We start from the raw sequence: 26,323 nt of genomic DNA, 5'->3' as shown, positions 1-26,323 counted from the left end.
TTGGATGGGTTGGATGGGGTAAATGCAGAGCACTAATTCCGAGTATGGGTCACCATACTTGGCCACATGTCACGTCACTCACGTCACTCACGTTATATAAATTAAAATTATTATTATGAAACACTTCAGAGTTCAGTAGGTTTATAGTAATATTTCTTTGTTTATTTTTTATAATTTGATAAATAAAAATAAAATAAACAATAAGAATAAAAATAATACAAATTTAAATGTGTGTGTTTCCCCAGTGTGTTCTTCCTGTGTGAAAAAAATAAGAAATCAGGAAGGGGGCCAACACTTTTTCACACCACTGTATGTATGTATGTATGTATGTATATATATATATATAATATAATTTATTTGTCAAACTGATTATTGGTCTGTCAGTAGCATTCCCATGTGCATAAATCCAATTTAGTGTCTGGCTGTATCATAAAAACAAACTACGTCTCACAATGAGGCACCTCATGGAAATTAATAGTAAATATTTGTATGCTACTTTCATTTGTTCATTTTATAATCCTCACACAAGAACATTCAGCACACTCATGTCACATTCTAGGAATGTGATGTCGACAGACAAACATGAGAAGGCATTCTGAAAACACTGCGAGGTGGGGGGACCTTCAGTCTGTGGGCATTATTTCAATAACAAAGACACATCTACTGACCAGGACTGGTTCAGCACATTCAGCGCACTTTGTTAAAGGGGGAGCATGGAGTTAGTCATTTCAGAGTGCTGCAGAATGCATTGAGAGAGGGTAGCATTCCAAAAGTGTGAAAGGGCTGGTGACGGCACCACCGCGGACACAATGAGTCAAGCCCAAATAAACGGGTGGGAGTTTCAGAATGCATTGAGCTGTCTCGATGGGGCAAAGAGGTGTGTCATTAATCACTTGGAGAAGACATCTCATCATTCACATTCACCGCACTTGCATTTCTTTTGCTTTCTGGCTCACTGGAATACAGGTTTTGAGGCCAATATAATAGACACAGGGCTAGTATACAGAGTGAACTGAATTCAGCTGTCGATCTTCTAGTTTGGAAGTACCTGTGAGCCTCCTCTGTTTTATCTTCAGTGTGCGTCTTGAGCATTAGGAGATGTCTCATGATGCCTGCAATCAGCCGAAGCTGGTGGTCATTGTCCTATCAAAATAAAGGAAAAATTGTGTGAGTGTTGTTAAACCAAAAGGCTTTTTCACAACAATAGCAGTAGAGAAAGAGTCTGATGCTGATGTTTGGGCTTCATCTACAAATAAACGACCTGAGAGCTTGGAGCCAATTGAGAGATTTAGGGACTGAGAGAACCACTGGCTTGAGAAAAGAAAGTGCATCTTGCGTCAAGGTGATCCCGACCATACCGAAACCAACAAAAGGTCAGGCAATTGAGACACACTTAGCCTTACTTCAATGATCATTCAAAGGGCTGAGAACACTGGAATGCACCGATGTTTTTTTGTCTATTTGATGAAATGGTGGGGGTAAGAGCTTTTAGCATTTAAAACTAGATTTTTACATTTTCTCAAGAAAATGTGAGTGGTTCTTGGCCATACAAAACACCCGGCCACATATCTATTTCTAGATAGGTTTTGAGCCCTTCCTTCTATGTAAATCAGCGGTCCCACATCCACCTAATTCCATACTAGATAGTATGTCAAATGCAGTACATAAAATGAGCATTATGCATAGATACTTTCATAAAATAGTTGGCAAAATAATATCCTGATGAACTACTACTTTGGCCGAGATTCTGAATTATGCGTCTGTAATTGACCATGAAATGATGTCGTGAGACAGAAGTCGTCATATGGTGGGGAAAAAATTACAGAGAGCAGCAACATGGTTGACATTCTAGATTACATGATTTTATATCTGTTTGGCTGTACTCAAGTATGCACACCTGCATACCTTTAGAAGATTTTTAATTAATGGTTGAAAAGTAAGTTCTCCAACAAATGCAGTACATACTCTGACAATCTGCAAATTAACTGCATGGGATTTTTTTGTTTAATCAACCATGTAAAATCCAAACAGCAAACCTCTCCATCGAAAAGCCAAAGGACTTGAGGTATAATCAAAGTACCTTCCTTTTTAAGGAAAGTAAAACTAATATGCCAGCAAGCTAAAAAAGGCAGCGGGAGTGACGCAATGTCTTTACCAATTAGCGATTGGCACTTTTATTTAGAATGCAGAACGTATCACTTTATTATTCTTTGCACATTCACCTATCCATTTTAATATGAGTGAACTGTCTTACAGCCTTTGGTATAATTCAGGCATCATGATCTTTCAAATTATTAGGTGGCGAAAATTAATACTTAAGTATGAGCAGCAATGGTAATAGTGATGCTTGCTTTAAAGGGGTCATATGATGCGATTTCAAGTTTTCCTTTCTCTTTGGAGTGTTACAAGCTGATTGTGCATAGATAAGATCCCTGAAGTTGCAAAGACTAAAGTCTCAAAACCAAAGAGATATTCTTTATCAAAGTTAAGACTCTGCCACACCCCCCTAAAACGGCTCGTTCTAACACGCCCCCACATATCTACCTCACTATGTGGAAATATTAGCATAATGCTGCCCAAATGTTCACGCAAAGAAAGAAGGCGTGGTTTCAGTAACCGCAGTTAGTGTTGAAGCAGCCATGTCAGAGAGACGCTGTGTGTTTCTAGGCGAAAGCAAAAGCACTTTATTTGGCCTTCCGAAAGTAGATGCATTTAGGAATCTTTAAGATTACTTACAACAGAACAGCAATGCATTTTATGGACGACCGTTTCGTGAACCTAGGAGAGGAGGCAGGGCCGAGCACAGACCTTTTGAGGGGCATGTGCTGAAACTGAAAAAAGGGCACCCCCTAATGACAAATGAAATAACACAAAATAGAGAGAGAGAGAGAGAGAGAGAGAGAGCGCGCTCTGTCGAAGCCTGGGTCTGTATATCATCAACAGTGGGTTACGAGGATACACTTTAGGGAGATTTACATTTTGCTCACCTCCGGCTTGTGTACTGCATCATTACTGTGTCTGTTCCCCTTTCGGGCTTGAACTGATGGTAAAACTAACCCTTTCGGGCTCCGTCTTTACATTTATTTTGAAAGATGAAGCTCACGATTATGGTTAGGGGCATTACATTTCCGATGCGTGCTTGTGGTGTTCGGCCAATCACAATGCACTGGGTCAGCTGGCCAATCAGAGCAGACTGCGCTTGTCGGAAGGAGGGACTTTGTAGAAAACGAAGCGTTTGACAGAGGCGGGGCATAGAGGACCTACAATAATGTACAGTATTTGAAAAATAATGTGTTTTTTGAACATTAAAGCATGTCAACATATTCTGTTACACCAAATACACAAAATAATGATCTTTAAAAAAGCATCATATGACCCCTTTAATAGGTAGCACTACAAATGAAGCTATAACCCATGTAGGGCTGCACGATAAATCGCATGCGATATTTAATGAACCGGCTTTACTGACAAGATGCGCATTAAATATCGCATGCGATTTATCATGCAGCCCTAAACCCATGCAAGCATTCTTTAAAATGTTTCTGAAGTGCTTTGTAAATTTTTAAACACATTATAACAAATAGGTTAACACACTGCTGAATATCACAATAGGGAGATCAGCTTTAAACTAAACCTAGACATCGTGGATATCAAAAAAGTGGTCAAAATGATGCAGAGACATGAGATTCTTGCCAAAGCAGAAGAAAATGAGGCCAAACGATCATTGAAGAAATGATCAATGTCAATGAACCTATGACCTATTTAAAAGAAAGAAATCCTTTCTGTCTTCCTTCACTCTAATGGGGGGTAAAAGCACAGGCTCCACTCAGCATCAATTATTCAACAGCAGTATAACAGGAAACTGAAGCCCTGCAATATCCTATTCTGTTTTTTAGTGTGAGATACACATGCAATACAGATCTTTTAAAATGTACAGTGCCTATAAAAAGTATTCATACCCCTTCATTTTTCTCACATTTTGTTATGTTGCTGCCTTATGTTAAACTGCTTTAAATTACTTTTTTCCCACATCAATCTACACTCCATACACCATAATGGCAAAGCAAAAAAAAAGGTTTTAAACATCTTTGCAAATTTATTAAAAATAAAAAACTTGAATGATTCCATTGCATAAGTAATCATACCCTTATCTGGGACAGCTGACATTTAGCTCAGGAGCATTCATATTGCTTGTAGATGTTACTACACTTTGAGTGAAGTTAACCTGTGGCAAATTCAATTGAATGGGTATGATTTGGAAAGGCACACACGTCTTAATAAAAGGTCTAACAGCTGATAATGCATATCAGAGCAAAAGCCAAGCCCTGAGGTCAAAAGAACTGCCTGTAGGGCTCAGAAACAGGATTGTATCGAGGCACAGATCTGGGGAAGAGTTCAGAAAAAAATTCTGCTTCACTGAAGGTTCACAGAAGCATGTAGTCTCTGTTTCCCTGAATAGAAGAAGTTTAAAACAACCAGGACTCTTCCTAGAGCTGGCCAATTGATGGAGAAGGGCTTTGGTTAGACTGGTGGTGACCAAGAAGCTGATGGTCACTCTAGTTGAGCTCCATGACCATATGTGGTGATAGGAGAAACCTACAGAAGGACAAACATCACTGCAACACTCCACCGATCTGGGCTTTATGTCGGAGTGGCCAAACTCAATCCTCTCCTCAGTGAAGACACATGAAGACACTTGGAATTTGCAAAACAGCACCTAAAGGACCCTCGGACTCTGAGAAACAATATTCTCTGGTCTGATGAACCTCAATTCTAAGCATCATGTTTGAAGGAAACCAGCTCTGGATACTATAAAGACATCACCTGCAGAGTACCATCCCAAAAGTAAAGTGTGCTGGTAGCAGCCTCATGCTGTGGGGCTGTTTTTCAGTGGCAGGGAATGAGGAACTCATCAGAGTTGAAGCTCAATGCACCAAAATATAGAGATAGCCTTAATGAAAAACCAGTCCAGAGCATTCAGAACCTCAGACTGGGCAGAAGGTTCATCTTCCAACAGGACAATGACCCTAAGCACACAGCAAAAGTGGCTTATAGACAACTCTGTGAATGTCCTTGAGTGGCCCAGCCACAGCCTGGGATTGAACCCAATTAAATATTTCTGAAGAAACCTGAAAATGTGCATCTGTCCCCATCCAACCTGACAGAGCTTGAGAGGTGAAGAGTTGAGGAGAGGAATGGCAGATAACTGCCGAATTCTGATCAGCAAAGCTTGTCGTATCATACCCTAAAAAGACTTGAGGCTGTAAAGGTGCTTCAGCTAAGTACTGAGTATGCAATGTGCTTATTTCAGTTTTTTTTTATTTTTAATAAATTTACGAAGTTGTGACAATTCTGTTTTTGCTTTGTCAATATGGTGTATGGAGTGTAGATTGATGTGGAAAAAAAGTAATTCAAAGCAGTTTAACATAAGGCTGCAACATAGCAAAACGTGAAATAAATTAAGGGGTATGAATACTTTTTATTATAGGCACTGTATTAACTGGATTGTTCACCCAAAAATTCTGTCATCATTTACTCACCCTCATGTTGTTCCAAACCTGTATGACTTTATTTCTTCTGCTGAACATAAAAGACGTTATTTTTAAAGAACGTTAGTAAGCAGTTGACAGTAGCCATTGACTTCCATAGTATGGTAAAAAATACTATGCAAGTCAAAGGCTACCCTGAACAAAATATCTTCAGAAGAAAGAAACTCATACAGGTTTGGAACAACATGATGGTGAGTAAATAATGACAATTTACATTTTTGAGTGAGGGCTTTCCTTGGGTTAATTTCTGTGTACTGCACAGGACAAGTAGATGTAAATTCATCTATCAGTTTTGTAAAAAGCACAGTGAAATAGATATAAAAATGTTGTTTTGCTGTTCTACAAATATTGTTACTCTCACCTCATCGCTGGAATCAGACATAGTGATGTTAAACAGAGCTTTAAGGGCTTCCATGGCAAGCTCATTGTTTTCTAAAGAAATGGGCAGGGCTTCTGGTTTAGGGGGCGTGGCCTCATACGGCCCCACCCAAAGGACGTCAAGGGTGCGTTCCAGTATGTCGGTGAGCAGCCTCACTGCACCCGCCTCCTTCTGAAGCATGCCACTCACATCCGTCCGCAGGGCGGAAAGCAGAAACAGCAGCCGGAGGGAGAACAGGCCCACCTCATGATGGGACGAGCTGACCAAATGCAAGCGGGCACACAGGCCCTCTGCCAACTTCACATCAGCGCCCACCTGCTGTGCCGGTACACTGTTAAACACTACATTGCACAGGCACTTGAGGGCCTCCACTACAACCCTCTCCTCCCCTGTCGACTGTGCCTCCTCTAGTGGCTCTCCGTTGTGTCCCGCCACATGGATCCGGGCCAGTCCTGCTAGAGTGAGGATGCCCTCTTTGGTGGCTACGGGTCCAAGTACACGCTTGTCTCTGGACAGGATGCGCAGGGTCTCCAGGCAGGTGCTTTGGCAAAGTGGATGATCTGAACGACGGAGGACTGTAAGTAGACCCTGACACAATTTCTGCAGAAGGGACCACAAAGCACAAGAGGTCGTTGATTGTTTTAAATAAAACAAGGTACTGAAATGACAAGGAACATACCAAATTGAGATCGTTTTGAAATACAAAACAAAACAAACCATAAATCTGTTACTCACAATTCGTGCATCCTCCTCTTTGTGGTCAAAGGCAAACGTGTGGCTGTTCTGAAATGAAATGTCAACATGACATGAGACAATATAAATCTGAGATAAACAGATCCCACGCTTGGATCCGTCTCAAACCATAAAGAAGCCTGGTCTAAGCTGGTCGATCATCTATGATGTTCCATAAACCATCTTGGCCACTTTAAGGAAAGCCATTACAGGCAAAATCATTGTTTTCATGCAGTGGTCAATTTCTGGCTTTCTTTTTTTGTTTTGCTTCCTTGTCTGCTTTCAGAATACTAAAAAAGAAAACATCCAAGATACACATTTACTGTACCTGTTTACATTATCTATTATATTTTTTAATATTATATTATTTTTATTATATATATATATATCTTTTTTTTTTTTCATGCACTGACTCAGAATTCACCACTTCAATAGCAATTACATACACAAAATTTCCTACTGTAAATATATTAAAACTTAATTTTTGATTAGTAATATGCATTGCTAAGAACTTCATTTGGACTACTTTAAAGGTGATTTTCTCAATTTTTTTTATTTTTTTGCACCCTCAGATTTTAGAATTTCAAATAGTTGTATCTCGGCCAAAAATTTGATGTATAAATCTCAATTTCGAAATATTGACCCCGGCTTTCTGACAAGATGCGCGTTAAATATCGCATGCGATTAATCGTGCAGCCCTAATCTCGACATAGCAATATTTTTCCCAAATTCTATCCTATTAACGTGGTACTTTCCTTAAACTGATATTGATTGTCCATGACGAATTTCATTATAATTAGATGAATCACAGTACCAGTCTCTTTCTGCAGTGCAAACTGTTAACTACAACTTAACTAACAGTGGTTGACTTTACAAAAGGCTGTTCTTATAGGAGTAGGTAAAGGAAAATCCTGTACTCTTGAGATTTTCTACAGAAAAACATGCAGCGTCATTAAAATGAAAAAGCAAACGCCAAATATGAGGTTAAAATTTCTGTTCACATCAGAAGAATCCATACAGACACGTTTCGTTGATAAACCTGTTAGAACAACATTATTTCCAATAGTATTTTTCTGCTTTTACGCATCTGACAGCTGTCAAACTTGGCTATTTTGCCTTTCACAACTATTAACATCCAAAACAACAGCCCATTTCTACTCTATTCGTTTGAAATTACCATTTTTCTTAAAAGATTTCACACACTGCTCATTCATGGGAGCAACATTTGGCATTTTTGTTTAAAAACAGTGAAGTTGGGTGTATCATATTGCTATCATGGCTGGCTAACAGCTGGAGGATGCTAGTTTACGATCCCAAGGCGAATGCCTCGTGTTTTTAACCACTAAATACAAAGCAGGTACATATTTAAGGTTCAGGAGCAAAGCATTTTTGCACTGAGATCATCAATCTTTTTGTAGGTTCATACACACACCGGGAAACTTATATTGAGATTAACGGGCGGCTAACTCGCTAATATCTCCAATGCTAGCGCGCAATAAAACAACATGAGATGGTAAGCTAACAGTAGCCTCTTTACCTCTATGTTATACTTCTGCAAAAGCTTTTCAGCTCCCTTGTCATCTCCACCGTCGATCACTGACAGAATAGCAGTCAGACTCATCTCTGAATGTTGCTTTTGCCGTCCACTAACAAACACTGGCAGCCCTTCTTCTTACAACAACAGTAAGGATGAGAGGTACACACACCTCCTGTTTCTCTCATCTGTTCAACTTTAACCCGTCAAACGTCACGTTTCTCGACAACACGCTTTTACAAGAGTCCCTCGGGCACATGGCAAATATTTCGTCAAACCTGCTTATTCCTGATTTACAACACATTCACCCCTAAAACTTTTTTTTTTCTTTTTCTAGCTGTTGACAGTATTATCTGATGTATGGAGTGATAAAAAGATATATCATAAACATCTGTAAAAGGCTTTGACAAAATGAAACAATTTTATATCTGGATTTATCCAATACTCAGATCTGTGCTCTGGAAATGCACGCAAATTAGTTTATAGATAATGCCTTGTTTGCATATTTAAACATGACATTTTAGCAAAGCTGTAATATTTTTGATATCGTTAATGTAAGTAATCAAACACTGGCAGCCCTTCTTCTTATAACAACAGTAAGGATGAGAGGTACACACACCTCCTGTTTCTCTCATCTGTTCAACTTTAACCCGTCAAACGTCGTTTCTCGACAACACGCTTTTACAAGAGTCCCTCGGGCACATGGCAAATATTTCGTCAAACCTGCCTGGATGGTATCCAAATTCACCAGGCCGATTAAGTGGACGATTTATGGTGGCAGAACAGCAAAATTCCCATCCTGCTGGGAAATCTTATTTAAGATGGTAGCTGGTGGTTTGTTGATGGTCATTAGCTTCTGCAAGCTGACCAGCAACAACAAACCTGCTACCAACTGGGAAAACTATTGACCAGCAACTATCCTCCCAAAACACAGATGGACTTTTCAACAGAAAATAATAGATGCAATAGCTATTGCTTTATGTTTAGGTTCATCTTTTGTAAATCACTTTGGAAAATGCCTGCAAAATGTAAATGTTTTTCTGAGCCAGCCTTTAAAACTACTTATATATTATCTGCAATAATGAGTTACATCTTGTGCATCGTCTTCATTAAAGAGCACAGAAGGATTTATCTGAAGGTTTGCATGCATACTTCTTGCCAAATACGCCTATCAAACTCTGACTTTCAGTTTTCTTTTTATGCTACATTTCATTAAAGTGCCCTTTTCAATGCATACTTGAGAGGTGTAAGGTCTTTTTTAGAGTGCAAGGTGGAAATGGTAATGCACAAATAAATAAATATTCATATTTAAAGTCAAATTATCAGTGTGTGACCATTTAAAAAGTAATTGAGTGCATTAATCTGATTTATTAGACTTTATTTATCAGTGCTGGTTTAACAATTTAAACAATTCTGCATTGTAACAAGTTCAATATTGATTAGCTCAATACCTGTCAATACTTTATAGCTTTATATATAGCAATATATATGTACAATGAAATTCTTAATATGTATATTCCAAACATATAGACATTCAAACACAAATAATAAGAAGATATAATATGAACTGGGTTTTAAAAAATCTTTATGTGGCACAAATAAATCCACATATCTCATTTACATGGTAACAGCTGTCACCACAGAAGTTACCGAGTGCTTTTATTTACAAGAGAAAGTGACTAAAGATGATAAATGTTACATTTTCATATTCTTTCCTTTTTATTCCTACCCATAGGGTAATAGGTCCACAGTACCTTTGAGTGCATTCAAGAACACACAAACCTAGGTTAACACTTTTCGGCTCCTAAAATTACACAAAACTGGATATACATTTCAAACACAGATAAACAATGCAAAGGGACACAATGTTACAAAGCTACAGAAACGATTTCTAATATTCCCCCTGCCTCGCACTGGGGTAATTCTGCATTTGTGTAAAATGAGAAATCTTACTTTCACATTCGCATGCAATAAGTACTGACATGAGTGGCCCTTATTTGTTTGAACTCCTATGACGTACGTATTCTGGCAGCTGACCAAGAAGGCGTTCTAAGATAAAATATTAAGGCATTTCTTCCTGTTGCTGAGAATGTGTCATGTTTATGCAAGGAAAGTAGCACACTTTGATGCTGACAAAAGCAAACCCAATGTGGTGTTGTTAACATCACTGTTTGACGTCAAACACCCAGTCTGTGGTAACAGAACACCGTGAGCTGCGTACATATTTATGTTGAAACGAGGTCAGCAATCAAAGTTTTTGCTCAGTAAATGAGTGAGTGGCCTATAATGCTCATGAGAGATAAATGATAAACAGGCAGGGAAAGGCACAACTGGGACACTGCCTTTTTTGCACTCTTACAATGATTGCGTTTTTGAAAAGAGTTTAATTGGCAGCTTGCACTGTAAACACTGACCACACCAATACAAACATCTCTGACACAATGTCATTCCCACTCAAATACATTCTCTGGAATTATGTTAAATATGGGCTGCCGCTGGTTTATCTGTCCAGTTTTGCGCACAGCTTTGCACACGCAGACATTGCCTCTTGGAAAGAGACTCTCAGAAGGGTACAATCATTTTGCCCACCCAGTCGTGGCCTCCCCGTTAATATAGGCGAATCCTGGAAAATGTTGCGAATGCTCATATTCAGAGTTCCTGCGTGGGGCGAGAGGGGAGTACATGTCTCCGGTGGAGTAGCGTGAAGTGTGGACAGCGGGGCTGGAGTAACAGCTGTTGGCCGAGGGCACATCCGGCCATCGGGGGGTCACCGCACTCGAGTGTAGAAGCGGAGACCCACTCATCAAACAGGACTCCATTCTGGACATCTGTGGATACTATAAAACAGGGAGACATGCATGAGGACTATTGCAAAATATCAGAGAAGTGGCTCATATGGTGCATTTTCTAAGCAAATCTCATCTTCTTTCTTCATGTTGATAAAGCCATAGGCCATTTTTTTGAGGCCATGCATAAAGAGTGTTTTTGCAATGCAAAGTAGAGTGCCTAAAACACCCTTAACCACAGACAAATTACTGTATCAATACAATTAATAATAATATAACAACAAAAATTTTGATATTTCAATAAAATTATTTTAATAATATTATTAATAATAATGACAATAACAGTAATAAAAAAATACCAAATAAATTATACATTAAAAGTAGCAGTAATATGCCATTTCTTTATTTTTGATTTATGATATAATAATAACAATCAACAAAAATATTAACAATAATAATAATTATAATATAATGAATATTATTATTAGTAGTAGTATGGTATCGCTTTATTTTTAATTTATGATATATAACAATTGGAAGACAAAGAATAATAATATAATTTCAATTACTATTGTTGTTGTTGTTGTTTATCTTTTGCCATTATATCAATTCAAAAATAAAGAAATGCCATACTACTATAACTACTACTACTACTAATTATTATCATTATTATTATTATTGTTTGTTATTTTTGCTGTTATTAATAATAATAATAATACTAATAAGCATATATTATTATTTAGTCCTGACAGGACCAACTGACTAAACAGGACAAATTCCCTTGTTATACTGTAATTAAACAAATAAATAAAACTGAAAAATGTACTGGTAATTTTCTGCCAGGACATTATCCATTAACTTTACAGACATTTTAGTTAAAAAATTCCTTTTATACACTCTGCCCTATTTTTTTATTTATTTATTTTTTTTACAGTGTATGCATTCAGTCAAATTTTTTGGCTTTTTATTACTGATAAAATAATGATGCAAGACTATCTAACAATTTTCTAACTAGAAGTGCCAAACAATTTAACATAATTTGAACATCTGTTCTGCATGCACAACAGAAAAAGGCCTTTTAAGGTAACATTGCACTTTTTCTAAAAAGACCCCCAGAAAGGTATTTTTGTTTCCGTGTGTAACAGACCAAAAACAAAACTGGGCATGTCAGCTCAATATATGTGTCTATATGAAACACTGTTCTCTCAGGGGAAGTCAGCATAATCTTCATTTGTCTCCTCTCCATTGCCTCCTTCAGAGTAGCCCTCTCAAACAAAGCACGGACATTGTATCCATTTTAAGTTGACGGAAAATAAGTGGAAGTAAAAATCTATAAGTGCTCTCTAAATAGAAACCGTCTACAGTCAGAGCCTTTATGAACGGCTGCGGAATGGAAAAAAGTCAGGCGGGGTCAGAGACCGAGATGTGTTGTTTGGTGACCTTTCGTTCATGCAGAGAAAAGAGACCATTGAATAACAATATTTTAATAAACACTTTTCCATCTGGATCTCCGGCTGCTAGTTGTGCTGTCTGAGGCAGTCATTGAGTAGACACTGAGTGTGTGTGTATGGGGGGGGGGTGTCTCTTGGCTCTAGCCGGTCCACCTTTCAGAGTCTGCATCCGCTCTGTGGAGGAGAATTCAGCACCACTGCTTCTGAAACTCTGAGGCCCAGCTGATCCCCCATTACAAAGGCAGGCTGGGCCAGAGAGCTCTTAACAGGAAATTACCATCACACCCGCTTTGACTTTCAATATATGTGACGCAGACCCCTGCCTCTCCATCCACAACCGAACAGTTTAATTCAACTGTTCACGCTCTCTCTATCTCAAGGACTATACAGACTACTTTGCATTCAACTACTCACTCAGTTTCTGAGCTAGTAGCATGCAGCATGAACATTTTGTATACACCTGCATACTAAAATGAACATTTCACACACTGAAAAACCATCATGCTTGTCCACAATTCAGTAAACCAATGCAAATATTTCTGTATCTCCTCCTAGAGCTTTCAGGCAACATCCACCAAACTTGGCAAAAATAAACATTTAAAAAAAAAAATCTGTTATCTAGAAACAAGAAAACTCTAGCGACCACATAGCTTTCAAACTTGAACTCTCTTGAAGCTAAACAATTATTCAAACTACATACTGTTTGAACTTAAAATACATAATACTCACATCCTTCAAATTTCAAATATTCCAAGTACTACGTAAACCCTATATTTACCTTGTCAAGGGAATTTGAACTTCTTAACAAGGCTTTTTCCAAGCCAGCATTCAGTTTTCTCAAATCTGCATGGAAAATGTTGCTTTGGGTGATTCATACTAAAGTAATGGCAGCATTTTGAGATTTAGCAAGTGCTTTTACAATAAACTTTAACCCTAGAGTTCTCTAGAGGTTTAACAAAGACAATTAACTGAGCTTTTTCATCTTTGTTCTCATTCAGAAGTGAACATGCTTTAAATGCATATGCTAAATGACCTGTATTTCTGATCAGGAGTTCAGCCTATTACCCTAGTGTGTGCTGAGGTAAGCAAGCATTCTCTATCCATAAACCTCTGTGGATAACAGTTACCAGAACATTTCAGATGCTAATGACTGTAATACATCAAGCACCATTCTCATTCACAAAAGTATTCTTCTCTCAGTTACAAACCCTGTAAAAGAGACAAGGATGGAATACACTTCCACTAAATACTGGGGAATACACAACCAAAATTGAAGGGGGTCTGAATACTTTCCGTACCCACTGTATATATATATATATATATATATATATAGATAGCCTATATATAATAATTATGACATAAAAAAACAGTCAAAATAATGATAAATCTTAAGATTAAAAAAAGCATAATTATGATATACTACTATAGTACTATAATAATTATGAGATAAAATTATGACTTACTTTCTCATTATTTTGACTTCATATTACATAATTGTGGCTTAGTGTCATAATTTCAACTACTATGAGTCATAATTATGAGATCAAAAGTTGAAATGACAGTCAATTGACAAAAAGTTCGTCATAATTTTGACTTTATCTCGTAATTATGCCAGTTTCTGACTTATGTCATAATTATGATTCATCATAAATGTGATTTCAACTGACATTAAACCTTTTTTCAGACCAAGTATTTTGAAAATTAAAGGTGTTTGTCTAAGAAAATTGTGAAACTATATTTTATAAAAAATAGTTCAGAGCTTGTGAATAAATTGTATCATATTAAAATAATACTGTATGATTTAATACTGTACGGACTAACCTGTCCGGAGGTCCGGTGATATGAGGAATAGTGCAGAGGGGTGGGCAGTCCTGGTTCGTGGGTTAAACTGGAGTACTGACTCTGGATAGCATGATGGTGCTGGTTTGCGTAGCTGCTGTAATTATAGCTGCCAGTATACCTAGAAAAAAAAACGTACAAATCTCTAAAAACATTTCATAATCCACACTGTAATGTTGTATTCAGCACATCATTTAATGTCTAATGAATTTGGGGACTCACCCATGCTCATCTCGATATGGGTAAACTGGCATCCTGTGAGTAGATGAGGAGCCGTGTAGAGGGGGTCCGCCTCTCATGCAGGAAAGCTGGGATCCGGGCTCGGGTGTGCTGCCACCTGAGGTTGTCACTGTGTATGTAAGGGACCAGGTATATGACTGAACAGCTCCTGGCACATACACAGACATACATATACAGAGAAACGTGTTTGGCTTGTTAATTAAATGATCTGATACAGTTTTAATGGATGCATGGAATGGAGCCGTGCCAAATGTGCCACTGAATGGGAGACTGTGATGTAAGATTTGAGTTTTAGAATCAGAGTCAGTAGAGTCAGTTCTACACTATTTACCTGTGGTAGCTGATATGCTGGTGTTCTCTGGAGACTGGGCTGAATTGGGGGAACCCACTGCTGGTACACCCACCGAGTGAACAGACTTGGCGGGAGAGTAGGGTCCAGGTGACGTAGATGTGGGGGTGGAACCCATGAGCATCAGCTCTTCCCCAGAATCTGCTATAGTAATACAAAACAAAAGTCAGCGTGTTAAAAATCAAAAAGTTAAAGTGATTTTGAAAACTTTGAGATTTTCTCTACTGCAATCTCCAGCAGACGTCATAACTATCTTAACCAGATGTGACATTCCTGGTCAACCAGTTTAGCTAGAAACACAATGCTGCACAACCTCTTCCACCAGACAGATCAGCACTAAACCAAGCCTAACTATGATAACTTTCATGCTGGTCTTTAATAGTCTTTCATGGCTCATATAGTATGATATTGGAGAATATGGAGCTCATAGGAGGAAAAACACCTCAATGTTATTCAAAAATTAGCAAAAATATTCAATTTGGTGCAGCTGCTGATATTTATATGGCCAGAAAGTTCAATTAAATTCTGATAATTTGTCAAATAAATCAATGAGAACAGTATAGCAGACTACTTACATTAAAAGAGACAAGGATGGAATACACTTCCACTAAATACTGGGGAATACACAACCATTTCCATCTGTTATTAGGTTTACTTTCTTAATATTTGTTCCTGGCCTCATTGTTCATGATTCATCTTTGAATTAAATAGTTTGCTTTTGTCAAATCAAAAGTGATTTTTTTTTCTGAAACAACTTTCCTTTTAGGTTTAAGATCAAATCAGTGGATAAAATCAAGTCCAGTCAAAACATTTTTCATAAAAAATAAAAATAAAAATTGTAACCATAATTCGCAACCACTAAAATTGGTTGCAAATACAACTAATGCATATAGAAGCCTATATCAGGCCTTTTTTGCTTTTGTTAATTGTATAATAAATAAAAAGGAAAGGAATAGATAAAATAGAAAAAGAATAGAGAAGCTAGTGTTAGTTTTTTGTTTTTTAAGAAAACAAGCAGTTAGTAAATGAATAGAGTGCAAGTCTAAAAGGGGCAAGTTTTTAAGAAAAGAATTAGAATAGAGATTGCTAGAGTTAGAGGGTCAAATAAAGATGGAATTAATATCATATTAATATAAATATCAGTTGTCACTCATTATCTCCCAAAAATCTTTTATTTTTGTTTTTACTGTAGGGGCAAAACAAGGAGGCAATTCATTTACTTCCTAAAGAAGTATGAACTATCAAGCAGACGACAGAAGTTATGTAGTAGATTGTGTTCAACATTGAGAGTTTTGTTTTGATCATGTTGATAATTTATAGAGGCCTTAGAAATTTGTGTATCAAATTTAGTAGGCTTTATAAGCTTTAACTTTGTTTTTAAAAAAACAGCACCTTAAAATTTATACTTGAGGTTTGACTGTGCACCATTTATGTGACTCTCTTCAAGTAACATCACCTACAGAACTAATGAAAACTACTATTTTAGTGACAAATTAGCTTTCTGTGTTGGTCTCCAGACTGAAGCCATGAGCGATCAGCTCTATTGCTTGTATCAAATGGATCTCACCTGGTGTCCCCTCTCCTTTCATAGCCCTCATCAGTTCATTGGCTCTCTCTTGGCAGTGCAAAGACTCAAGCAGGTATAGTACGTAGTCATCAAACATGAGGTGGATCAAATGGAATGAGCCTATAAGTACAAAAAATAGTCCCATTTACCATAAAAAAGTTTATGTATTCTACCAATTCATGTCACCTGTCCAAGTAATAAATGAAGGCTTTGTGGACTATTCCCATACAGCATTAGCCAATCAAATGCAATTCGATTTGAATCTAACTGATTTACTGAAGCACATTTAAATGGTAAAAGCTCAAAACCAAGTCAGAACCAAGCGAGCGGTCCAACCATAAGCACTACAGAGTTACTGAAGCATATGATGCTTTGAGTCCATGTTCTGAATGAGATGGGGGAAAGAATTAATAAGGAGCAAGGCACAATCCTCGCACTGTGTTAGCAACTCCAGCCACTATGTGCATAATAAACATTGCGGCTATTCAGCGGACTGGGCGCAATACTGCCCGGTCATAAAATGGGAAGAAGAGGGAAAGACTTGGTGGGGGTTAGCCTTTGTTAATTAGCTGTTTTGTACAGAGAGCTGCATTATCAAAACACTGCAACCAGCTGTGCCTTTGATATTCACAGACAGAGCTGACAGGGAGGGGGCCTTTACCTCTTTTATGGCCCTTCTTTCAGTTACTTTGCCATAGACAGCTAGGTGGTGTAAGCCAAGAGTTAGCAAAGCTGCCATCTTAGTTAAAAGTTGACACTTGGTGTTGTGGATTGAGGAACTTTTAGTTAACTTGACAAATCAAATGAGTTAAAAGAAGATTCATATCTACTCTCCCTAATAGGATGATGGTGACAAAACGGTGCAGCCTGACTCACCAAAGCTGGGTGCGCTATGTAGCGTCATATCCCGGATAACTCTGGTCCCGAAACATGACCACATGAGCAGGAACTGCTGAGCTACCCTCTTCAGGCATCCGGGTCTCTTCCCCGCCACCTAAATGGAGTATTACCATGAGAAAAGCCTGGGGGAGGGTGCAGGGGCCTTAACCTTTGGGTCTAACCCCCAAGAACGAAAAACATGTCAAAAAGTCAACTATTTGATTTGCCCCTAAGGAAACACCCTCCCATTGAACTATTGTCTGGTAGGTAGTAGAAGTTCCCATGGAAACCAGATTTACAAGCCCATATCTGGACTATAATGGGCACGAAAAGGGGCCATGAAGACATTATTAAGTTGGGGAATTGCATCACGAAAAGTCTTAAGTATGTTGTGACGGCATTTAGAGTTGCATGGGTTGGACACCTGCAGATTTAGTTTGGATTGGAAGAACATATAAACAGTGCTTGAAAAGGGCTATGACAATACTTGATATTCCTGTTTAAATGTCTCTAAAATGAATAAATAAATTATTTTTAAAAATTTGTAAAAATAAAAAATACTATATAAAATCATTTTAAATTTTAAATGGCAAAAAGTCAGTAATTTTTTAAAAAGAAATTAATACTTTTATTCAGCAAGGACTCGTTAAATGCATCAAAAGTGTCAGTTAAGACATTTATAATGTTACAAAAAATATACATATTTCAAAGAAATGCTGTTCCTAACTATTAATCAAAGAATTCTGAAGGAAAAAATATCATAGTTTCTACAACAAAAAAAAAGAAAAAAAAAAAAGAAAAGAAATACTGTTTGCAACTGATAGTAATAATAATAAAAATGTTTCCTGAGCACTAAATCAGCATATTAGAATGATTTTTGAAGAATCATGTGACACTGAAGAATATATACAGTATATGAAAAATTCTAAGCTGAATATATATTTTCAAAAAATTCAAATATACAGTATACTTATAATCTACATAATGAAATATATAGCTACATAATAATCATACTGCAAATTGTGAATTGAGCATAATATGAATTTCATGGTCTGAACACTTACCTTCATGACACATCTCTCCACCATAGAGTCCAGCCACTCGATGTAGGCTTCAATGGGCGACTGGTCCTCCAGCAGTCTGTCAAATTCTTGATACACTTTGAAAAACAACAGAAAACAGATAGACAGAGAGATTAACAATATATCTGAGTAGGAAGAAAAAATCATAAGCATCCAAAATTAATAATTTTTTTTAAATTCATTTCACAATATCAGTTTTAATTGCTTGCAAAAGTTGGTTATACATAATTGCAAAAATACTACTGGCACAGACTTGAGAACTCTGTATGAAAAGGAGAGAGAGAGGAGCTCAGAATCCTCTTTTGAGGACGACATGACAGAATCTTTGAACTTTGACCTGATCAGTCATGTGAGAGGTTGACGCTGAAATGAATTTGAAATGCTCCTCAGGGTGTCAAACTGTGAGGGTTAACCTCTCAAGTGTCTGTGGTTAAAGCTCGACTCTCATGGTCGTGGGAATGATTCAGCGCTGGTTGACAGCTACTGTGTGAAATCCGAATCATAAACCAGCAGGGCTTTTAACACAGCGCTGCATGTGATTCTGCTGCAATAACACACCACTAAACTAGTGAAGCACAAAAACACTAATAAATCATTCTGATCGAAACCGGCTAGGTCTGATCTAATACTTTTTCATTTAAATCTTACATTGGATGATAAGCCTCCTCTGGTCCTCTCTGGAGTCTTCCATCGTATAAAGAGTCTGTTTAGTGATGCTGTTAAGGTCTACGTTCCTCCAGTCCTCAAGCATCTGAAAGGTGATGTCTGCACTGTGGATCACGGTTCGAGACGCCTGCAAGAGCAAGTACATCATTCAGATTTCACCCTGCAATATGCCTGATCATATACACTTGTGTAAACATGATGGAATATAGGAAAATGTTACATATTTAACATACAATTCCTGTATACCTGACAGAGATGGTTTAATGATGTTTGTCGTTTAAGTATCTGGGAAAATCTTCTTGACACTGAGAATAAAACATATATTTGTTCAGATATGGCCTTAGAATGCCAGCAAAATTCCTTTTGATGTTTTTCAGAGTATTTCAGAGTATATTGGCACATACATTCAAACTTTATGTTGCGCAAGTTCTCAGGCAGGTCATGTAATGCCACCTTCAGCCACTCGTCCAGCTGCTTGGCGAACTTCCTGATCACCTGAGTCAGGCTACATTATTCAAAACACACAAACAAGGACACCATGTAGTACATTACACTTAAGTACAAAGGATGCTCTGACGCAATGAATTTTTGACCTTTTGTCTGGGGCAATTCCAATAAGAGTCATGCGTCATTGGCAGGAAATCTTCTGGTAAGCTAATTACACTGACGCAAAAGTATGAAATGCAGATAATGCTAGCAATGATCTCAATGGCAATAGTATTTAAGGTATTTATTTAGCTTGAAGAGAAAAGTCCATTTGACTAAAGCTGATTGGTTGGTTGGTGTTTTAACAAGTTGAACAGGGTATATACAGGAATCATGGAGTTAAATTTAATACCTTTTAAGACTCTTTCCATACATTTTAAGACCTCATCGCCACTCCAAGTTTTAACAGGTTACATCGGCGACACTTTAACTTACATTTACTATATATTGATTGTAAGATAGCGCAACTAAACAGACTTACTTTGTGATAACTCCTTATCAATACAACATAATTCAGAAGGGGGGAACGAAGCACAAGAGAATTAATTGAGTGACTAACCAATGCAACCCAAGAAACAAGAATTAACCAATAAACAAAACAACTGACAAAACTTATTGAGGAGGGAAAATAAAGCTCTCCGAGCTAACGGGGCAATGAGTTCACACAGTATATTCAAAAGATGTATTTGTAACTTCAACTCTTATAACTGTCTGCAAACCATAGCTGTTTTGTGGAACACTTCTCATGACAAACATCTGACTGATCAGACAGTTTACCTGTGATTACGGAGTGCTTGATTTGATGCAGACTTGACAGTGTTAGTACTGCACCTGATCGTGTCTGAATGATCATGGAAGGTAAAATAATGATCACAACTATTACATAATTTTAATTGTGCATCCCAAGCCCATGCCAGTAAAAAAAAAAACAGCCCAAAGTAGCCCAATTACCATGTTCCAAATATAAAAATGTTATTTCCATCCCTAAAATACACATTTTACAGTCACTGTTATGGACATTTATCATAAACACAGCTCAAATGCTTCCTACTAGTGTGGCCCAAAACATTCAGCAGTTTTATTACAGGTAGAATGCAAAATGTTTCAGTACAAGCATTTCAACCAAATGTAATTTATGCAATAATTTAAACCTTTAACCCACTGGGGAAAATCAACCCATGGCAATAGTTTAAATATGGGAGCATGCGGTAATGGTCAGAAATTCAGCGAGAGCGGGATCAACAAGCCTCGCGCTGTCACGCAGCAGCGCAGTGAGCGCCATAACAGATGACGTCAAATCTCGCAGGATTTCATAAATAAACTACACAGAACCCCACTATTCGGACAAATATACATAATGAAAAGATGATACAAAATTGAATACCTTGGAAAATGGCATTTAAGACTTTTTAAGGGCCTTAATTTTCTCTAAATTGATTTATCAACTTTATACTTTTTAAGACCCCGCGGACACCCTGGTGAAATACGATAAATCCAATTTAAAAACCTATTTAAGGACTCTGGCATGAGGATGTTAATTTGATAACAAAAACTGAATGTGATTCTAGAATGTTTATTAAGCATTGCATATATATGATCTGATCCCAGTGATTACTGAAAATAAAGACGCGGCTTTTACCAACAGTGGGGCTAATTTCATACAGTTGTTCGTAATGCAAATGCTGATTATGTTGAATGTGAAATATCCATATATGCACGTAAAAATCTGGTCACACTTTATTTTAAGGTCCAATTCTCGCTATTAACAAAACATTAACTATGACTTTTCCCTCAATAAAGTCCTAATTTGCTGCTTAATTAATAGTAAGGTAGTTGGTAAATTTAGGTATTGGGTAGGATTAGGGATGTAGAATATGGTCAGGCAGATGATGTGTTTTATAAGTACTAATAAACAGCCAATATTTTAATAATAGGCATGCTAATAAGCAACTAGTTAATACCGAGAACTGGTCCCAATACTAAAGTGTTACCAATAATTCTATTAATATGTGATTTTACTTGACCTTAACTTTCAGCTAATGTCACAAAGCCCTCTTATTTTGTCAAATTCTCTCTTTTCTAATCATTTCATATAGGTACAGGCACAGTCTTTCTCAATCCACCCAATTGTAATGAATAAATCAGAATCAAATCCTGTCATAATTATTTTTCTTATTAAAGGGTTAGTTCACCCCAAAATTAAAATTCTGTCATTAATTACTCACCCTCATGTCGTCCCAAACCCGTAAGACCTTCGTTCATCTTCGGAACACAAATTAAGATATTTTTGATGAAATGTGAGAGAGCTCTCAGACCCTGCATACAGCAACGCAACTGTAATGTTCCCAGGTCCAGAAACATAGTTACGTCTTCCGCCATTTTGGAGAGTACCCAAGAGCGTAATCGACGTAATCAGCGTTGTTTATGTTCGGGGGAGAAAGCGCGCGCATGAACGTAATCTGCGTAATTAGCCTTGTTTACGCTTAGGGGAAAGCGTGCGTATGCATTGAGATACTCTCTAAAATGGCAGAAGACGTAACTCGGGGGAGAAGAATTGAATAAATTGTTATGTTTGTTTTCTTTGTGCTCAAAAAGTACTCTCGTAGCTTCGCAAAACTGAAGTTGAGCCACTGATGTCACATGTACTGTTTTACCGATGTCCTTGCTACATTTCTGGACCTGGGAACGTTACAGTTGCGTTGCTGTCTATGGAGGGTCAGAGAGCTCTCACATTTCATCAAAAATATCTTAATTTGTCTTCCGAAGATGAACAAAGGTCTTACAGGTTTGGAAAGACATGAGGGTGAGTAATTAATGACAATTTTCACATTGAGGAAATAAAATGGATTGCATGTAATTCTGAAAGGTACTGCAGCACTATCCTTAAACTGCAGGTGTTTAAATTCTGTTTTTAACAAAATCAAAAAAGGCGGGAATGGGACTCACCTGTCAGGCAGAGCCTGTAGGACGGTGGGCATGAGGACTCCTGAGATGGCCTTGTACAATATGGAGTCACACACACCGACTATGTTGACCACTGTAGAAGAGCACAGGACAGGGAGCATGTGGGGTGGCATGCCCTGCCAAAAGTGCAACAGGAAGCTCTGGACCTACGCATATACACAAACACAAATAAACATTGCGATAACATGACGGCATTGATCACCCTCATCATGCCACCAGTTGATCAAAGCTTGAAGAAATAGCATACCTCATCAAAGTTGGCTCGTATGACTGTATCCAGTATCCTCTGGCAGTGAGTTCTGTACATCATGATAAAGGTTGAGACCTTTTAGAGGAAAAAAAGCTAATTTAAATGACTTATAATACTTTCCCACAAAGAATAATTCACTTAGTGTTAATGATGTCATACCAAATTCATTCCTGACTCATGGTCATGCATTAATAAGACACCAAAAGACTCTAACACTAAAGAAAGAGGATACAAATACCAAACAACAAAAAAGCTGCTTTCACGAACAATGCCTATTTACAAGGTCCTGCCAAACCAGTGTGTAAAGAGAAGCTTTAAAGATCAGAAACTCACAAACCATTTAAAATTACAGGCGCCTTTTTAAAGCGAGACAGCTATAGTGCCCATCCTTTGTGCAATGCTCGATCTTATTACCTACTCAAAAGATTAAGAGTTCGCTAGGAACCAACACATAAATCCTCCAGGTCTTCATCTAAATCCAGGCCCAGGGAAGGTCCGTCTGACACATGAAAGCAGGATCTAGAGGGGAGGGTAGTGGGCAGGAGGAGGGAGAGGGGGGTTGGAGTTGGAGGTTAGTAGTTAGAGTTTTAGTGATCTGTTTACCTTCTCCTCTGGCAGACTGGCGGGCAGATTTAAGTCTTTGACATTTGGAAAGTCTGGCAGGAGAGTGCCCAGCTTGGAGCGCGGTGAATACGCCACTGTCTGTTTGGTGACCTCTTTCTTGCCCATCTCGTTCACCCACGCAGCGCCCTTTTTAGAGTACATCACATCGTAGTACTGAGAGCTCTCTTTCACAGCGATTCCATAGTAGTGATACCTAAGAGGGACGAGTGAGTGGCAGAATGAAAATTTTACTTTGTTTGCGGACTAAAGCAGTCCTACAAAAGCAGTTAAAGCAGTCATGATTAGAAGGTTTTCATAATCTCTGCACTGGTTTTTATAGGCATGAATAACTTCTTCCATATTATCTGTCTAGTGTAAATGGCGATACATCTCGCAATGCCTAAGATTCTCATGACTGCATCTTTTTTGACAGTTCATTTGGTGCTATATAAGTTTGCATTTCACTGTTTTTATTCATTTCTAGGAATACTGAATCTGTTTTTGTGCAAGTAAGATGAATAAATGCATGTTCACATTTAGTCTAGAACTACAGTAACCATCATATTTACACAGTGCACCTTGGCACTTACTCGCAATTTCACTCAACATGGAAACAAGAGGTTTCAATCAATAAATGGAAAACAAAGTAACTTGCATTACTCATTTGAAAAAGTAACTAAAATTAAAAGTAATGTGTCACTTTAGTTACTTGAAAAAAGTAATCCGATTACGTAACTCGAGTTACTTGTAATGCGTTACCCCCAACACTGCTTGTGGGCTTCTAACTGTGACCTACTTGATACAACATATTTTAAAGTAACATGACAAATGCAAAAAGCTAGAAAAGTTCTTGAATAAGGAACTTACTTTGACTGGCCCCTGGTTCCTAGTCTCCGTGTGGTTAACTGAGGAAACTGTTGTCTTATTATCTGTTTGGATCAGGTAAAAAGAAAAAAAATACACACATATTGAGCTTTTCTGGGCACATCTTTTATGACATCAGTGTTACAACTATGACAAAAATATCTTCTCAATCATCTTGTTAGATGTATACATGTCCAATGACATTTCTTTTCTCGCCAATCTCTCTCTGCTTTTTGTCCATGAGCTCCTTGGTCCAGCTCCCGGTGCAGAAAACTTTGCAAACAGTGAAGCTCTCTATTGTGTGGGATGAAAAAAGAGGCCAAGCTGTGAAGTTTCTGTCAGGCTTGGCTTGATAAATGAGCAGACAGGGAGGCAGGTCCAGCTCTCTCTCTCTTTTTTGTCCCGAATCAATGAAGCCTTCCTAAAGGACACCCCACGCTGCTCCAGCCACTGATCTAACATTCCGCAACATCTCACCCTTCCAAATTTCCTTTAATTACACATTAATCCAGGCCCCCTCTCTTTTTCAATATCCTCCGACAGGACCCGGGGGATAAGGGTGTCGGGGGGCGGCTATATGAGTAGGTGGGTTGAGGGGTTGTGGGAACAAGGGCGAACATGTTCATTGTTTATATTGTCCAGCTATGAGTTTGCAGAAGAGGTGTAAGAAAAGACCACTGGCTGTGGCTCTTCATAACACCCAGTATTATGTCATGCTTTTTTTTGGTAACAGATGTTTTCCTTCCTCTTTCACGTGGACATGTATGTTTATAGGATCTTTGATGAGAGAAAACTCCATGATTACCTCATCAAAACTTGACTATCATAAAAGACCCAAATATTTGATTTCATCACTGAAGGGTTGAATACAGGTTATTACCTTCCCAAAGCTTGCAGCGTTGACCGGCTGAGAATCAAGTTTCTCGCAGAAGTCCAAATAATGCATGTACAGTGCACTGCGAGGAATACAAACACCCTCTGTGATCTCATAGTTCTCCTCCAACCTGATGAAAACACAGTTTGGTCAATGCACATGGAAAGCTAGTGTCTAGAAAACACGTGTTAAGGAATCATAAGTCAATGGAGGAAAGCATAACTGTAGTTTTAAAACAAAAAGTTACACTGTAGGTACGGAAATGATCTTCAAGCATAGCCAACATGAAATTTTAGTTTAATTTACAGATATATTTTCAAGTAGCACTTTCAAAATTATATGCAAAATGTTCTTGCACTTACTATTTATGTTGTGGCATATATACTGTGTTTATCCTAAATTTCAAATTATTCCTCTTTTTTATAAAAGAAATGTAGTTTAGTTTGAATAGGTTCTAAGACCAATTGAAAGTTTAATTTAAACAATTTTCAATAATATTTCAAATGAGAGAAACAAGTCAGAGAAAAGGGCTTGAAAAAATCTTTTTTTTTTTTTATTGTTTGCCAGTATAGATAGAAAAGCAAGATGTTGTATCATTTGCTGATCCTTTAATAAACTATTTCTCTGTGAGGTTGTAAGTCTGTTTTCCTTTCTGATACTTGAATCCTGACACCTTACATGCTACAAGAGAGCAAAAACACTATTTGGGAAATTCAACAGCTGTTTTATGATCTAGAATTTTCCTAGACTAGAAAAGTGCATGATTTGTTTGAAAATCATGTAGCAATGTATTAATGTGACATTTTACAAAATTGAGCACTGAAATTGTATACAGATGTTTATATTTCTCAAACACACATTATATTTCACAGACTGAAGAATTTTGTTGCTATTGGATGTCACTTAACATATCAAAGCTAATTATAAATACTGATCATTTTACTATGGTTTAAAACCTGTCAAGAGTTCAACTGACTTGTGTCAGGTGATGGTAAAGATTAAAATAAGTGATTTATAAGTGACATTTCTGGTGTAGATTAGACTCACCATTGTAATGTGGCAGGTGTTGAATGTGACTTAGATGCTCGGTTGTTTTCTTTCTCCTCGTCTTTTATAAAAAGAAAAACACAACAATCAGGATCAGTAATTTGCCTTAAATATAAATAACATATAAATCCTTTAAATGAATATAATGAAGAAATTACACATAATATATTAGTATATTTATA

At 37.6% G+C, this 26,323-nt stretch overlaps 2 protein-coding genes across 3 annotated transcripts in view; both read right to left on the bottom strand.

Moving 5' to 3' along the window:
- LOC107664688 (synembryn-B) overlaps positions 1 to 8,448 on the bottom strand; it is a 16,263-nt gene extending 7,815 nt beyond the window's left edge. Inside the window, exons 1-4 of one of the 2 annotated variants that reach the window (XM_016455328.1) lie at positions 8,198 to 8,448; positions 6,664 to 6,711; positions 5,911 to 6,528; positions 1,049 to 1,143 (exon numbers count right to left, since the gene is read on the bottom strand). In XM_016455328.1, the coding sequence (XP_016310814.1) occupies positions 1,049 to 1,143; positions 5,911 to 6,528; positions 6,664 to 6,711; positions 8,198 to 8,281 (845 nt within the window). In that variant the 5' untranslated portion in view covers positions 8,282 to 8,448. The remainder of the gene's footprint in view (positions 1 to 1,048; positions 1,144 to 5,910; positions 6,529 to 6,663; positions 6,712 to 8,197) is intronic. The other variant, XM_016455327.1, reaches the window with a different exon arrangement.
- A 1,444-nt stretch (positions 8,449 to 9,892) lies between these two features.
- The window catches only part of rfx4 (regulatory factor X, 4), a 19,796-nt gene continuing 3,365 nt past the window's right edge, over positions 9,893 to 26,323 (bottom strand). The window contains exons 3-18 of the mRNA XM_016455315.1: positions 26,142 to 26,202; positions 25,101 to 25,224; positions 24,224 to 24,285; positions 23,357 to 23,570; positions 22,751 to 22,828; positions 22,486 to 22,649; positions 19,458 to 19,558; positions 19,300 to 19,358; positions 19,036 to 19,180; positions 18,370 to 18,464; positions 17,303 to 17,420; positions 16,427 to 16,546; positions 14,842 to 15,003; positions 14,493 to 14,658; positions 14,253 to 14,391; positions 9,893 to 11,031 (exon numbers count right to left, since the gene is read on the bottom strand). Of these exons, the coding sequence (XP_016310801.1) occupies positions 10,771 to 11,031; positions 14,253 to 14,391; positions 14,493 to 14,658; positions 14,842 to 15,003; positions 16,427 to 16,546; positions 17,303 to 17,420; positions 18,370 to 18,464; positions 19,036 to 19,180; positions 19,300 to 19,358; positions 19,458 to 19,558; positions 22,486 to 22,649; positions 22,751 to 22,828; positions 23,357 to 23,570; positions 24,224 to 24,285; positions 25,101 to 25,224; positions 26,142 to 26,202 (2,069 nt within the window). The 3' untranslated portion in view covers positions 9,893 to 10,770. The remainder of the gene's footprint in view (positions 11,032 to 14,252; positions 14,392 to 14,492; positions 14,659 to 14,841; positions 15,004 to 16,426; positions 16,547 to 17,302; positions 17,421 to 18,369; positions 18,465 to 19,035; positions 19,181 to 19,299; positions 19,359 to 19,457; positions 19,559 to 22,485; positions 22,650 to 22,750; positions 22,829 to 23,356; positions 23,571 to 24,223; positions 24,286 to 25,100; positions 25,225 to 26,141; positions 26,203 to 26,323) is intronic.

This window comes from Sinocyclocheilus anshuiensis, unplaced genomic scaffold, assembly GCF_001515605.1.
Source record: "Sinocyclocheilus anshuiensis isolate Anshui unplaced genomic scaffold, SAMN03320099.WGS_v1.1 scaffold571, whole genome shotgun sequence".
NCBI lineage: Eukaryota > Metazoa > Chordata > Actinopteri > Cypriniformes > Cyprinidae > Sinocyclocheilus > Sinocyclocheilus anshuiensis.
The sequence above is the reverse complement of the archived record's forward strand: the minus strand, read 5'-3'. Positions and strand labels throughout refer to the sequence as shown.